This window comes from Camelus bactrianus, chromosome 19 (assembly GCF_048773025.1).
Source record: "Camelus bactrianus isolate YW-2024 breed Bactrian camel chromosome 19, ASM4877302v1, whole genome shotgun sequence".
NCBI lineage: Eukaryota > Metazoa > Chordata > Mammalia > Artiodactyla > Camelidae > Camelus > Camelus bactrianus.
The window spans coordinates 34,664,443-34,679,923 of NC_133557.1; the positions used below are offsets into that span (position 1 = coordinate 34,664,443).

Below are 15,481 nucleotides of genomic sequence, written 5' to 3' on the forward strand. Positions count from 1 at the left end.
TACTGTGTTTACAGTGATTTTCCCTGTGCTTTTATGAATGTGCTAGAAACAATTCGCACACAGAGAGAAGTGCAGTCCCTCCCTCTCAGCAGCTCCTACCTGGAGGAAGGAGCCCCTTTCAGAATGAATGACTTGCTCGAACCCCCCAGGGGACAGGCGGCTCAGCCCCAGTTCTGCGTGCCTATTGCAAATGGAATAAACACTCAGGAGACAACCTGCAGTTTTAATTCTTCGCACCTTTGAGACTCAAATTTTAGTTTCTGAACGTTTCCTATAATACATGTTGGAAGGCATTTGGGCAGCAAAGCAAGAGAAACAGCGCGTTTCCCAGCAGGGGGCCCAGGTCGGCGCGTGTGCGGGTTGGGACTGCAGGGCGCCTGGTCTCCTTCTGTCTCTCCCGCAGGAGCCCGGCTGCAGCTCAGCGTCGGGCCAGCATCGTAGGGAGAGGACTCTGGCCCCAGTCGCCTTCACCGGAGGCCCAGGTCTTTTCCGGGGCGGGGAGGGGGGATGCAAACCCCGTTCGAAACTCAGTAAGCAGAGGTCTCCTTGTGACTTTCTCTTCTTCGGAATCCATTTTGCTCCTTAACCACGCACACTGGGGTCAGCTAGAAGGCTGGACGGTGTTGAGGAAAGGGGTGCGCTGTCCCTCTTCCCTCCCTGAGCTAGCCCAGCGCCAGATTCGCAGGGATCAGCCAGGTCCCCTGCGCCCTGTTCCTGAGGGACAAGAGTTAAGGGGCATTTGTGATGCGGGGTGACTGCAGCTGAGACTTGGCTTGGGCCGTTTTCCCTGCTTGGAAAATGACAGCTTCCGAGTCACAAACTGATCATTGCGGTAGGTTCCCGGTCCCCTCCGGGCAACCAGGGAGGTCCCAGGAGAGGAGGTGCGGGCGGGAGGGGCGGGAAGCTGACAAGGCCGGTGGGGGCGGGGAGGGGGACGCCGCTGGGAGCACGTCCGCCAGCCTCTGGGCTGCAGGCTGCGGACAGGCTCTGAACCGTGAGCGCTGGGAAGCTGGGGAGGTTCCATGCAGCTGTGAGCGAGTGGGAGGGGAGAACCGAGAGCAGGTGAAGATGGACTGTCCACTTCTCATCCATGAAGGCCCATCTCACCATCCAGCTCAGGACCAACTGCCAGGTGTCAGAGCAACAGCGCTCTTCCACCTGCGGTCTGGTCGGGGACTGCTGCAACACCTGGAGGCCTGTTGGAATGCACTCTCCGGCCCCTCCCCCGAGCAGACCAGCTGAGTCAGAATCTGCATTTTAACAAGACCCCCAGGGGATTTGTATGCGCATAAAAATTTGAGGGGCGGTCCCAGGCCTGGCTAATTACCCAGTCCCAGTGGGTCACAGCTGCTGTAATCTGCTAACCCTCCCCGTCAAAACGAAGCTCCCACTTTTCTGGAAGCTGCACCATCCTTCCTCTGGGAGTGCTTTTGGAAGCAGAGTGGGCAGAGTGAATGCAGACACGTGATTTACAAACAGGTGCCTGGTTCTTGCACACACAGGGCAAGTTCCAAGCCAGTAGGAGCTCCTCCCTGCCACCCTCTGCTTCCTTCCCAGAACCAGAACCAGAACCCCCTGGAACCCACCTGATGGCAAGCTGATGCTCCGGACAGATGACAAGCGGTGGGGGGGGGGCCAGAGGGGCCTGCCGCATGCTCCTGCCCGGCTTCGCTGGGCTGGCATCACACCGACTGCTTCAGACCACCCAGGCCTTGGTGGTTTTCCCGTCAACTCTGGGTGGACACAGGCAGCGCACTTCCCCCCAGGTTTGAGTCCAGCCCCACCAGCAAGTACATTCGTTCTGAATGGTGACAGGTAGACTTCCCTTTGGAGTGGGGTTTTGGCCCTTGGAAATTCCTGGGTCACTGTTGGAAGAAGACTTGAAAACAGAGGAGAAATAAGTTCTCCTGGAACCTGTGGCCGAAGAAGGGAGGAAGAGGAAAAAGTAAGAGAAGGAGACACTTGACCTGTGCAGGCATGTGGCTTCGCCTGCCGTGCCCAGGGCTGCCTCTCCTCCCTCGGGAACACAGCAAGTCCTCACAAAGACAGTTGCTGAATGGACCAAAAATACACAAACTCCTCCACACTGCCGCTGCTCAGTGTTAGAGCAGCTCTCGCTTGATCCCCTCACGCTCACACAGAGCCCCCGAACCTCTCTGAGATGGGTGCAAGGGGCAACCGCTTCACAAGCCTGGGGCTCGGAACCCAGGCCTTGCTGGCCCCTTGCCGGTCTCCACACCTGCCTGCCTTGGCCCTTTCACACTGGCTGACAGTCTGTTTGTTTATCCAGGTCAGTAATCAGGAGCTCCTGGATCTATGGGGCCGTTTCTTAACTATCTCCTGGGTTCCTAAGAAGGAATGTCTGGGTCTGAGCCTTCAGATCCCAGACTGATTCTCCATGGCTCTGGTCCTTCGGGAGGTTGACTGCTGGCCTTTTTGGTCAGAATAACAGATTTCTTCTAAGAATAACATCCAAATGTACGAAATAGCTCTCAGGGCCACAAACGCAGATTCCTCTAATTTAGGCATCCCTCACAGAGAAGTCTATTCTCACTCACGTTGACAGGTTATTATTGCTACTCAAAGTTGTCGTTTCTTTATTTTTATCTCATCCAAGTACTTTAAATACCTGCTATAACAGTCCCACACTGGAGAAATGTGCTAAAAACTCAAGAATAGCGGACAGGATGCCAGGTATATACCAGAAATATTTGTCAAACCCTGGACCTGAATTGGCAGAACACTGACCTCCACAGACCCACACAGATGGGAGTGGAGTGGACAACTGGTCAGCTCACTCCTGAGCAAGCCCACGACGGAGCACAGTCTCTAAGCACAGCCAACCTTCCAAGTGGCCATCAAATTTGATGTGCACAGAGAAAGAGATCTGAGCATCAAATTCACCCAATGGGACTGAGGACAGAGCCTTCCCGCTTCCCCAGTGGCAGTGTCGGGCTAGGAAGTGACCGACCCCCTGTGGTTGGCGTGAATATGCCTTCTCTTCCTCCCTTAACTCAAGGAAGGGCACAGTCCTCTTTCTGACCCAGGTCAGGGAACATAGCCCTGGCTTGTTTTTCAGAGCTCACACCCTTGCTGCCTCGGCACGGTGGCTTCCCTGAACTGCTTTCATGTGTGAGAACTGAATGAAAACCCATGTGAGTTGTTTTGCTAAAGGTTCTGTGACATCAGATCTAATATTCTTATCCTATATTTCACCAGAACGTAATAAAAACAATGTATTAATAAAATAATAATCATATAAGGTGATACCACAATGCTGCAGGGGAAAATGTAGATTGAAGACCTGATTCTGCCACCTGACAACCGGGGGTGCTGGCAGCTCGTCTACCTTGTTTTAGCATGATTTCTCGTTCCTGATTTGCCACCTTTCCTGGGGCCCCTGCCCGGCGGAGGGCACTGCATGCAGGTGCGTCGCACTCGGGCTTACAGTGTCTCCTCTTGCTTTCTGCCCATTTTAGCGTCACTTTCTTGTGGTTTTTTCATATAAATCTCCTTTGAAAGATATTCTTTGCTAATTATCTTTTCAATTGCCCTCTCCATAAACAAGTAGGGATTTGGCCACCAAAGAACTATGGAAACCAGCACACACACACACACACACACACACACACACACACACACATAGAGCATCTGAAGTGCTTAGTGCCAAGTACACAAATTTTGATGGTCTGATTTTGTAAAAAATGAAATTTCAGGAATAACAGTCCAGAGAAAGTGAAGTGCTGACTGTAGCCTGTGACACAACTGTATGCCTCTTTGTAGTATATTAGGACCCGGGATTCACCCTGAAAATCCCACCCTATGGGTAACGGAGGAGTGGGCGTCTGCTTTCTCCCAACCCAAAGGTTATTTGAAGGTAAAATGTGTATTTTCACAAGACTTGGCTAAATCACCTTTCTCCACTCCCGTGTCTTAATCTCACCTACAGACCCGCCTGGTGATGCCCTAAAGAAAGGCCTGTCCTGGGTATTTACTCTCGAAAGGGCTTCAGGAATTGGAGTATTGATCAACCTAACGTGCCTCCCCCGCCCCTCCGGTATTTTGTGTCATCGCTCAGGGAAGCTGAGTTCTGTTGACTGACGTCCGCTTTCCCCAGGGGCTGCTTTCATACGACAGAGCGTCCCCGGGAAGAAGGAATTTGGCTGAGGGCTGCAGGAAGAACGGAGGAGGCCTAGGCTGGAGCCCGAGTCAGCCCGCTGGGGCAGCATCTGGAATAGAACCAGGGCGCTGACCCCGAGCGCAGCCGTCGGCTATAAGGCGGCTTTATACCCGGCAGCACCGAACAGAAAGGCCGGAAAAGAGGGGGGACACGAGCAAAGAGAAGCTTTGTAGGTCTCTGTCCCAGGTGGGGTTTCAAATTGGGGGGGGGGGGGTCCGGGGAAACGGCAGTCTGCAGCCCCGGTTACCCGCGAGCTTTTTCCTGGAGAGAGGCTCCGGGCATAATTTACAGCATTCCAGCCCGAGGCTTTCGTGCCAGACGCTCTGAATCAACCTTTAGAAACCAGAGCTGCCGGGAAGGGAAGGAGCGGGCGAGCGCAGGGGAGGTAGCGCCGCCGAGGGCCTCCGGGCTGCGCGAGCGCGCGGCTCCCTGCGGCCGGCGGGGCCGGGCGGGCGGGCGCCGGCAGCGTCCGCGGCCCGTCCTCGGCTTCCCGGGGCGGCCGCGCTCGCCGGGAGGGTCCCCGGGGCCGGCCCCGCCCGAGCGCGCGACGCCTCCCCCGGCGGCCGCGGCCAGCCCGGGTTTGCGCAGAACTTCAGGGCCTCCAAGGAAACGCCAGCCCCCTCGGAGGCGTTTTCGGAGAGACTCGGAGAGGCCGCCGGACGGTGCGGGCACCCGGGTGGCGGGGCGAGAAGCGCGGGGGTAACGGAGGGTTCGGGTCGGTCCCGGGGCCGCGTGGCCGACAGGGGGCGCCGCGTCACTGCGGAAGCCGGGGGCCAGGAGCCGGGCCGCCGAGGGGCGCGCCCTCCGCCCCGGCCCGCGCTCGCTCCTTTGCTCCGGCGTCAGTTCTAGAACCACGTTGTCGGTCAGGAGCAAGAAGAGGGGAGTGGGCGCTCACAGGGGCGCGCGGACGGCGTTAACCGGAACACTCCCGCGTTTTCAGTCCCATGCACACCAGAAAGCCGTCTGTCGTTTCGCGGGTTTGCCTGTCTGATTTGGCGTCTCTGTTCTACTGAATGTAAGCAGGGTCCCGCGGGGAGGAGGAAGGGTGTGTGTGCGTGTGTGTGTGTGTGTGTGTGTGTGTGTGTGTGCGTGTGCGGGTGTGTATGTGTTTCTGCCCTGGGCCTGCGCAGAAAGCTTTGAAAAACAGGCAACTCCTCTTTTGAGCGCCAGTGCGCACCCCAGCCCCCGGGAGAACAGCGAGGTTGTTTCCACCCGCGCTCGGGGACCCGGTGCGAGATGCACGGGATCGGGTCCCTTTGCCCCCCACCCCACCCCACCCTTTCGCACACCAAGGCTACCCGTGCATACACCCATGGCACTTCCCGGCCGCTCCGGCCCGGCCTGCCCCTCCTGGGAGCCCTCAGCGCCTCCAGACTGGCTGTGGCGGACGCTGCCCTGGCTCTCGGTCAGCGGGCCCATCAACGCCCTCACTATGAACTGGGCCGACCAGCCGCGTCTGCATCTTTAGTTCAAAGGTTGCAGGCCGCGCCACCCAGAGCGGAGGGCAGGGGTTGGGTTCCCCGCGCCCACTGCTCCTCTCCGCCGCCCGCTAGCTGCCCCTTGCCGTCCTCCCGCTCGGGGCGCTCTGCTCCAGCCGCCACCTCGCCTCTGCCTTCTGCCACCGTTACCCACAACTCTGGACAGGTGGGCCAGGCTCTCACTGGTTCCTGTCTTTCTCTCTTTGGGTGGGGGGCTGCTTCCTCGCGGCCCAGCCGGGTTCTTAGAACCAGGAAAGCCTGCCCCCCTCTACGCACCTGTAGTGACCCCTCCCCCCGGCTCACTGGGGTCTGGGCAGCTGGCCCAGGGCAGGTGATGGTTAGAGCTCAGAAGCTGGATCGAAAATAGAAAGGACGGTATGGTTGCGGGGCTTCTCATTCTCACAAAACCGTCCCGCAGGAAAACGGAGAGGACAGAAACCCCCCTGAGGTGGATTCATGTGCCCCGCTGCCGATTCCTGAACTCCTGTCTCCTCCCGCCCTGTTTGTTTTAGTTACGAAATGCTGTGGGCACCTCGGTTGTGACTGAAAAGTAACCTTGAAACACGCCGTCCTGACTGTCAGAGACAAATAGTCTCCCAACCGTCGCTGCCGCTGGCGGGGCCGCGTGCTCCCGGCCCCCGGACGGTGGGGACGGGGCTCCTCCCCGCCAGCCGCGCCGTCGGGCCCCGGAGGCCGGGCTCTGAGGCGGCAAAGAGCCGAGGCAGCGGGACCTGGCGCCCCGCGCGCCTCCCGGAGCCGCTCTGGGTCTTAACTGTAACGGGCGGGGCCACCCAGAAGCAGCGGCGGGCGAGTTAAAGGTGTGTACACAGTTTTTCTAAATACGACAGCGCTTTGCAAATTGGCTCTGTCACCAGCTTGTTATTTTGACAGGGAATGGGCACTGAGAGCGAAGAAACCCGGGATAAATAAATGCGGCTTTGGGAGGGCTCTGCAGAGGGGAGACAGGGCGAGGAGGCTGGACGCGCCCTCGGATGGGCTCACCAGGCGCCGGGCGCTAAGGGACAGGATGGGGGGGGGTGTCAGAGCCCTGGGCCCCTCCAGGGGGTGGCCTCCTTCCAGGTCCCTCCTCCCCTGGGGAATCCCCGCAGACACGGGCGGGGGTGTGGGAGAGGGCTCGACCCGGGAGCCCTCGCGCCCACCCGCCCCGCTCGCCCGTCCGTGCGCTGCCCGCGGGGCGCAGCGGCAGCGGGGCGGGCGCGGAGGGCAGGTGCGGGGCGCCAGCCGAGGCTCCCTCTCACCCAGGTGTGAGCTGATTATTCAAATGGGCTGCCCCGGGTCTGGGGATTGGAGGCCCGCGCCGGCGCGCCGCGCTATATCACCAGCCGCCCACGTCACTGCGGCACTTGTCCGCTCCGCGGTCCACACCTCCTCCGCCCCCCCATCTCCTCCTCCTCTTCCTCCTCCTCCTCTCCACCCCCCACCCGCCCCCGCGCCGCGCGCTTCCCGCCGCCTCCCGGCAGCTCGGCACTGCCAGCCTCGGCCTCCACCGGGCAGCCCGCGAGCGCGGCGGCGGCGGCGGCGGCGGCGGGCAGCGGGCGCTCCCAGCAGCCGGGCTCGGCGCTGGGCCTCCTCCTACCCTCCGGCCCCCTCCTCCCGCGACTCAGCCCTCCCGCCCACTTCCAACTACCGCCTCCGGCCGGCCGAGGGAGCGAGGGAGTGGAGCCGAGAGAGAGGGAGCGCGAGAGAGGGAGGGAGGGGACGGTGCCTTGGCTGACTTTTTTTTTAAAAGGAGGGTGGGGGTGGGGGGTGATTGCCGGTCGTTTGTTGTGGCTGTTAAATTTTAAACTGCCATGCACTCGGCTTCCAGTATGCTGGGAGCGGTGAAGATGGAAGGGCACGAGCCGTCCGACTGGAGCAGCTACTATGCCGAGCCCGAGGTAGGCACTCGCCTTTTCCGGGGGAAGCGGGGTGGCGGCGTCCGCTCCCGGCCCCGACCTCAGGACCGCTTCCCTGGCCGGCTGCCGCCCCCCACCCCAGCCGCTCTGGGCAGCCGCCTTTTCCTCCTTCCTTCGACTCAGATGGGTCTCTTTTTTATACGACACACTGTTAGCCTTGAGATAATATTAACTTTGTGATCAAATATTGACTTGCGGCGCCTCCAAATCCTCTTCGTGGCCGAGCCACGCACTATCCTAACAGAGTTATGTTTGGCAGCGCGCGGCTGGGGAGGGGTGGGAGGTCGGCCGGCGAGGGGGTGGGGAGCTGGAGAGCAGAAGGTGGGTAGGAGTTGGGGGCCGAGGTGGAGGAAGAGCCAAAGACTAGGGGACAAAGAGAAAGAAAGTTTGTGGCTGCAGAGTCCAGCCGCGTGTAGTTCGGCTCGCGGTCCCCTCCCTGTCCCTCCATTCAATGCCTCCGGCCGGCCGCAGACTCCGCGCAAGCGGCGCGTTTCGGTTCCCCTGGGGCCAAGGATGGGGTCCCCGGAGGAAGGCTGAACGGCGAGGACCCTGGGATCGTCTCCGCTGGAGGCCGCCCGGCGCCCCGCGCGGTGTCCCGCGCGGTGTCCCACAGGTCGCTGGTCAGGGTCGTAGGCGGCGCCCAGGGCCGCGGAGCCTGCTCGGTATGCTGGCTTGAGAGCTGGGGAGACTCTGTGGAGGGGAGATGCCTTGGGGATGCCCGGCTCTGGGGCGCGCCAGGGAAGCCCTGTCTTAGAATCGGAGCGAGGCGCAGGAGGGCTAGGAACCGGCTACAGGCGCAGAGCGGCAGTCCCCTCGCCACCTCCCCGAGGGCGATCGCGGCGCCCTCCGGGTGAAACGGCCCCGGGACCCGGCGAGGGTAGGACTCCCCGGAGGCCTCCCCGGAGGCGGGGGCCTGGGCTGGCCCGGTGGGCGGGGGTCCGGGCGCGCTCCGGCCGCGGTGCTAACGCTGTGCGCCTCCCTCCCGGGCTCTGTCCTCAGGGCTACTCCTCGGTGAGCAACATGAACGCCGGCCTGGGGATGAACGGCATGAACACGTACATGAGCATGTCGGCGGCCGCCATGGGCAGCGGCTCGGGCAGCATGAGCGCCGGCTCCGTGAACATGTCGTCGTACGTGGGCGCGGGCGTGAGCCCGTCCCTGGCCGGCATGTCCCCCGGGGCGGGCGCCATGGCCGGCATGGGCGGCTCGGCCGGGGCGGCCGGAGTGGCGGGCATGGGGCCGCACCTGAGCCCGAGCCTGAGCCCGCTCGGGGGGCAGGCGGCCGGGGCCATGGGCGGCCTGGCGCCCTACGCCAACATGAACTCCATGAGCCCTGTGTACGGGCAGGCGGGCCTGAGCCGCGCGCGCGACCCCAAGACGTACCGGCGCAGCTACACGCACGCCAAGCCGCCCTACTCCTACATCTCGCTCATCACCATGGCCATCCAGCAGAGCCCCAGCAAGATGCTGACGCTGAGCGAGATTTACCAGTGGATCATGGACCTCTTCCCCTTCTACCGGCAGAACCAGCAGCGCTGGCAGAACTCCATCCGCCACTCGCTCTCCTTCAACGACTGCTTCCTCAAGGTGCCGCGCTCGCCCGACAAGCCCGGCAAAGGCTCCTTCTGGACCCTGCACCCCGACTCGGGCAACATGTTCGAGAACGGCTGCTACCTGCGCCGCCAGAAGCGCTTCAAGTGCGAGAAGCAGCTGGCCCTGAAGGAGGCCGCGGGTGCCGCGGGGGGCGGCAAGAAGGCGGCCGCCGCGGCCCAGGCTTCGCAGGGCCAGCTCGGGGAGGCCGCCGGGCCGGCCTCCGAGACTCCGGCGGGCACCGAGTCGCCCCACTCGAGCGCCTCCCCGTGCCAGGAGCACAAGCGAGGGGCCCTCGGCGAGTTGAAGGGGACGCCGGCTGCGGCGCTGAGCCCCCCGGAGCCGGCGCCCTCGCCCGGGCAGCAGCAGCAGGCCGCGGCCCACCTGCTGGGGCCTCCCCACCACCCCGGCCTGCCGCCCGAGGCCCACCTGAAGCCGGAGCACCACTATGCCTTCAACCACCCGTTCTCCATCAACAACCTCATGTCCTCGGAGCAGCAGCACCACCACAGCCACCACCACCACCAGCCGCACAGAATGGACCTCAAGGCCTACGAACAGGTGATGCACTGCCCCGGCTATGGCTCCCCCATGCCAGGAAGCCTGGCCATGGGCCCAGTCACAACCAAAGCGGGCCTGGACGCCTCGCCCCTGGCCGCGGACACCTCCTACTACCAGGGGGTGTACTCCCGACCCATTATGAACTCCTCTTAAGAAGACGACAGCGGCCCGGCCAGACCAGGACCAGGACCAGCAGGAGAGGAAGTGGGGTGGAGACTTTCAGGAAGGGAGACTGGAAAGACACGGGGGAGAAGGACCCGTCACCACCCTCCGCAGCCCCTGGGACAGCAGTCTCCCTGACCTGCTGCGGCCCTCCCTCCCTCACAGGGGCCACGCTGATATCTGTCATCATCCCACGTAAGGAGGGAAAGGGAAAAGGATAAACAGTCAAAAAAAGGCAAAAAGCGAAGTGTCGGTTTCCTCCACTGTGTAGACGCCTGCTTCTTTAAGTACCTGCGAGTTCTGACTTTTTGTTGTCGGTGTTCCTCTCCATCACTCTTGCCGCAGGGAAGTCTTACTTTATTAAAAAAAAAAAAAAAGAAAGAAAGAAAGAAAGAAAACGAAAAAACAAAACAAAAAGGCAAAAAAAATACACAAACTTTTGTGAGTTACAGTGTAAAACCATGTAGTTTTAACAGAGAACAGAGTTGTACTATTGTTTAAAAAGAGAAAAAAAAATGATGTAAGAGTCTGTTGTAAATGACCAAGAAAAAGAAAAAAAAAAGCAAGCATTCCCATTCTTGACACGGTGAAATCCAGGTCTTGAGTATGATTAATTTATGGTTTCTGCGTGCTTTATTTATGGCTTATAAATGTGTGTTCTGACTGCAAGGACCAGAGTTCCACAAATCTATATTAAAGTGTTATTGCCAGTTTGATGCCTTGAATCTCCAAGATTTTTTTCCCTTTGCTTGATTGAAAAAAAAATAAACAGGTCTGGGAATTATTTAAAAATTGAAGGAGGGAGGTCCTGGCTGGTTGCAGGTTTTATTTTATTTGGGAGGGTGGTTGCTGTTTTATCAACATTTTATTCTTAACATTTTCAGACATACTGAAGTTGAATGAATTTTACAGTAAACACACGTGTACCCACTGCCCAGATCCTACAGTTAATATTTCGCTAAACTTGTCACATTGCATATCTGTCCCTCTATCTACGCCTCCATTGACCCATTTATCTTCTTTTCCTACATGCATTTCAAAGGAAATTTTAGACTTCAGTACACTTCCCCCTAAACAGTTCAGCAAGCACTTCATTACTAGAACTCAATGTTGTTCATGGTTACTGTTTGAATTTAGTGTTTAACTTTACACAGTGAAACTCACAGATTCCAGGTGAACCACCCCATGGCGTCGATGCAGGTTTACCTCCAAAGCATGGAGAAAACCATGTACCCCTATTTTTCACCTGGGCCATGTGAAGACGCAATGTTGCTGACACCCCTTGGGCCCCAGGGCCGGCCTCTCTGGGGAGAAGCCTGGATTTTACTATTTTTCGCCCCTATATTTCCAATCCCAGGCCTCTCTTCAAGGCAGGGAGCCCAGATTGGACCTGCACATTCCTGGTGCAGCACGTCGCCTTTCCATCCTGTCTCTCTGCACCCACTCATCCTTCTGTAGTGCTGGGACCCTGCCTGGATTCTACAGCCTGAGACTTCTGTCTACACCCTACCTCCCCTTCCATCCTCCACCTTTACTGGTGTTTTGCACAACCTTGATAGAGCTTGCTGTAGCCAGGAGAAGCCAGACTTCTGGAACCATGCATTTGAGCATCTGGTCTGGAGAAATGAAACTTTCTCCTGGAAGTGATTACAAGGCATCTCAGGGTCATGACTGAAATCTTTTAAAGTAGGTAGATTGAGGGATAAGGCAGAGGTAAGGGGTGTCTTGCGAAGCTGGAAAGGGTGGGATCCCAGGGTCTGCAGGTTTGCTCCCTTCCGCTCCCCCTCCCCACAAACACCATCGCCCTTGCAAAGGTCCTGTTAGGCCCGTGGCAAGCCAGGATTACAGGGGTTAGAGGGGACGAGTGGACATTTTGTGATCCTTAAAGGAATACCTGGAAGTATAAAGACCCAGAATAAAATCTTATGGATCGTACTGCCTCTCCGCACAGACAGCTGAGCGGCCCTGAATCCGCGGCCAACCAACATGCAAACCTTGGAGGTGAAGCCAGGCCTGAGTGCGCAAAGGGGGGTTTGGCTTTGGCTTTGCCCCAGGCATCTGCCGGCCTCAAGCTGGCCGGCGAGGGCAGGAGCCAGCGGGGTCGGGGACCGCGCAAACGTGGGGCCATCCAGGACGCAGCTAGCTTGCAGTGCGTATGAATCTCCACAGAGTCAGAGGCCAGGCCTTTCGGCCTCAGCTTTCTAAGCCCAGACTCCTGTATCCGGGACTAAATCTTTGGGCCTCTCGACCATCCAAACTTGGAGGGTCCCAGCTTTGCCCCAAGCCTGGTGGATACCAGCTCTCCGCGTGCCCTCTGCCACCTTGCTGGGACTCGGCCCCACCAACCCTGGCCTTCCCACACGCTTGAGGGGGTTTTGCCCTCGCCTCTGCCTCCCGCCTCCAAATCCCTTTTTAACATGCCACATTGTCCCGAAGACACAAGGAAGAGCAACTGGGGAGGGGGGAATCCGGAGGCCGCGGCCAGCAATCAGGGCCGTCTCTCCCCCCGGGCAAGGACACACACGTCGTGAGCCCGGCCAGAAATGTGTTTCATTATCACATAAAAGGCTCCCGTGGCGAAGGAGCCGAGAGGCAGGGCCGGGGGCCGAGTGCGGGACAATGGAGGCTGAAAGCACAGCCCTAACCTGCTCTGTTTCCTATCGCGCGCCCATTGTGCGCGGGTCGTTTTAAACTACTTAGCGCGCCCCCTCCACTGATCCCGGCCGATAAGATATAGTTCTGTCCGAATACAGAAAAAGGATGTCGGGGAGCCGGCCGCTCGGGGCCTTTTCTGCGCGTCCAGCGCCTTTCGCGCCCCCTCCCCCGCCCCTCCCCCCGCCGGGCCCAGCTTACTGGCGCTCAGACCGCCCTCCGCCCGCGTCCCCCGGCTCTGCGTGGTCCGGCGCGCCGCTCCTTTCCCCTCTCTTTCCCTCTTTTTCTTCCTTTTCCCCGCGCCATCCGCGCGCGTGTTTAAGCAACCGTGATCTGTGAATAAACAGTCAGTAAACAACCGAAAAAAACACTGTAGATCCGAATTCCAGGAGGGTAAACTTGCCCTGCCACGTCACACTTCGGCAAATTTGCACAGATATCATATTGCCTCCCCCTCCTTTATTATTCTTTTTTTTTTTTTTGCCAGGATCCCATTGTACTTAACTGAATTTTATAACGCTGATCGATATCTTGGTAAAATATTCATTTTTAAACTAGCGGGCAGTGAAATCTTTGCTTTGTGTGCTAAAGTCAACAGTCGCTGGGTTTGAGCTCAAATAAATGCAGGGATGCCTCGGCTCGGAGCAGTCGGCCGCCTCCCTCCGCGCGCTGGACGCTCCGCCGCCGCCTCCGCCGCCCGCCGCCCCGCAGGTAGGGAGCGCGCCCACTCGGGGGCCGCGCCGGGTCCCCGCCGAGCGTCCGCCCCCCACTCTCGTCCGCGCGCCTCCCCTCCCCCAGCCAGCCCCTCTCCCTTCTCGGAGCTCCGAGGCCTGGTAGGGGGGCGGGAAGGGGAGCGAGAAGCCAAGTCAAGGGAGACCCCGGGGTTGGGGAGGTGGCTTTTTCGGCGGGGAATTCTGAGAATGTTCCGGGTGGGAGGATGGGTTTCCAAAAGCTACACACTTGGGCTGCATCCGGGGCCCGGAGCACCGTTGGGAAGTTTGGTGGAGCCCCTACATCCGTTCCGGGCTGGGGATTCGATCCGAGGGCCATAGTCGCCCCAGGACAGTGGCGGGGCGGGAATGGGGGCCGCCCTTGGCCTCAGAGTCCGGGCTGGGGGCGGCGGGGAACGGCGCCCTGGTACCGGTAGGCTGCGGAACGGTGGCCCGGAGTGGGCGGCCGGTCCGCGGCGCGCACGGGTTCGAGTCCCGTCTAGGCGGTTCAGGGAAGCCCTGCGGCCCAGGCAGAGGTAGGGGCCCTGGCCTCGGGAGCCGGGGAGGGCCCGCGCCTTTCCGAGCGGCGAGGGAACTGCGTTCTTGCCTAAAGAAGGGCTGGCGGCCTGTGCGCACAGCGCGCGCGACCGCGGGCGTATCCGGGAGCCTTGGGGCCGCAGGCCAGGTCCAGGAGGGGAAGTCTAAACCTGGCCGTGAGGCCGTTCCTCACCCACTCCCCGCCCCGCACTGGCTCCGGGGCACCGGGTTGTGGGGGCCGGATAGAACCGACCGCATCTGTCCGCCGTCTGCAGCAAGGCGCCTGCTCAGAAAACCAGTGGTCCCGAGGCTGACGGTTGATACCGCAGGACCCTGGGCTTCAGGGGACAGGGAAGGAAAAGGTGTCCTTCCTCCGGGGTCTACCAGACGCCCCCTCCCCGAAATCTGCATTCTCCCTTGGGGTTCTGCTTTCTATGGCGGCTGGGCATCCGGCTTGTGAGAGGCCCCCGCCGGCTCGGTCGGTTTGGCATTTCGCCTGGACGAAAGGCGCGCTGGGTCCCGGCCCATCAAAAGTGCCGGACACCCCAGCTGGAAAGTTGTTCCCGTCCTCGCCGCAGTCAGCCAGATCCTATACCCCAAGGGCAGATACCGGTCCCAGTAATTGCCAGGGTCAGCCTTCCGGGCACCTCCGTGTGTGGGGGCCCTGGGCGGCCCCTTCCCTCCTTCCCTGGCGCCTTTCTCCAGCGCGCCCAAGGCCGACCGTGGAGCGCGCCCGCCGCCCTCCAAGCGCGGCTGCGGCTCTCGTGGCTGGTTATCTTCCCTGAACAAGGTGGACCGCCGGCAGGACACACGCGAGGCTAATCGTTTTTAAATAATTGATGCCTCCCCGTTCGGCTGGTAATGCGCGGCCTCGAATCCGTCAATTACTTGTCATTAGACGGTGTCGCCCCATGGCCTTCCCTCGGGCCTTTGATGGCGGCCGGTCACCGAGCCCGGCCCAGTCCATGGCCGCATTAAAGGGTGCCCGGCCTTTGAGAGCCGGCGCGGAATGGCCGCGGCCCTTAATTCAGTGCGACTTTTGAAAGAAAGACCCTTGCTGAAGAGATGTAATCTTCCAAATGGTCAATTTAAACGCTTGATGTTTATCGCGCGCCTTCTCCCGGCTTTATGAAGAGAAGCCGGTCCTCAGTGCTTTGGGGGCCTTTTAATGTGGGGGTGGGGCGAGGAGAAGCGAGAGGGAACGTTCACTAGGGCAGGGGGGGCGGTGTCTGCCCAAGAAGGCACCCGGAGGTGCCTTGGGATAACTGGTCTCCTCTGGGGCAGCGCACCCTGCCAAGCTCCGGGGGCCTGGAGGGCCTCCCAGCTTGGTGTGGGCGTCGCGGAGACCAGACCTGAAACGTGCAGACTGAAGAGGTCCTGAGGACGCACTAGGGCCTTTGGGGCCGGGAATCTTCACCCTCTGCGAGCAGATAGGAAGGGAAGCTTCTCTGAGCCCCCCACCTGCCCCCATCGTGAACCTGGCCTTGCAGAACAATGGGACCGGCTGGTGTCCAAAACCTACAGGCTCCGCACGCATCTGGCCGCCCAGAGGGGACACCGCCCCCCCCCCACAGCCCTTCACGCCACCAGCCCCACTGCGCTGCCTCCGCTGCAGCAGAAGAGCAAGGTTTCAGACCTTGAATGTCTCTGCTGGGTCAGGGACACAGTGGACACCAGCCCTGGCCGTAGCACCGT

At 60.2% G+C, this 15,481-nt stretch overlaps 1 protein-coding gene and 1 long non-coding RNA gene across 7 annotated transcripts; one reads left to right on the plus strand and one right to left on the minus strand.

Moving 5' to 3' along the window:
* Nucleotides 1–203: 203 nt before the first annotated feature.
* On the minus strand, nt 204–13,579 carry LOC141574090 (uncharacterized). The gene is made up of 3 exons (XR_012500754.1): nt 12,741–13,579; nt 1,587–1,914; nt 204–714 (listed from the first exon to the last, which is right to left on the minus strand). It is a non-coding gene; the product is annotated as an uncharacterized LOC141574090 (long non-coding RNA).
* FOXA2 (forkhead box A2) lies at nt 4,934–10,603 on the plus strand. Of its 6 annotated transcripts, XM_074347783.1 has the most exons (4): nt 4,935–5,195; nt 6,171–6,476; nt 7,487–7,556; nt 8,574–10,603. In XM_074347783.1, the coding sequence occupies exons 3-4, from the start codon at nt 7,488–7,490 to the stop codon at nt 9,876–9,878; spliced, it is 1,374 nt and encodes a 457-aa protein (XP_074203884.1). In that variant the 5' UTR covers nt 4,935–5,195; nt 6,171–6,476; nt 7,487; the 3' UTR covers nt 9,879–10,603. The 6 variants fall into 6 exon arrangements, with proteins under 6 accessions (XP_074203886.1, XP_074203884.1, XP_074203885.1 ...); XM_074347785.1 differs by lacking the exon at nt 6,171–6,476 and having other exon boundaries at nt 4,934–5,195; XM_074347784.1 differs by lacking the exon at nt 4,935–5,195 and having other exon boundaries at nt 5,816–6,476.
* Nucleotides 13,580–15,481: the final 1,902 nt, after the last annotated feature.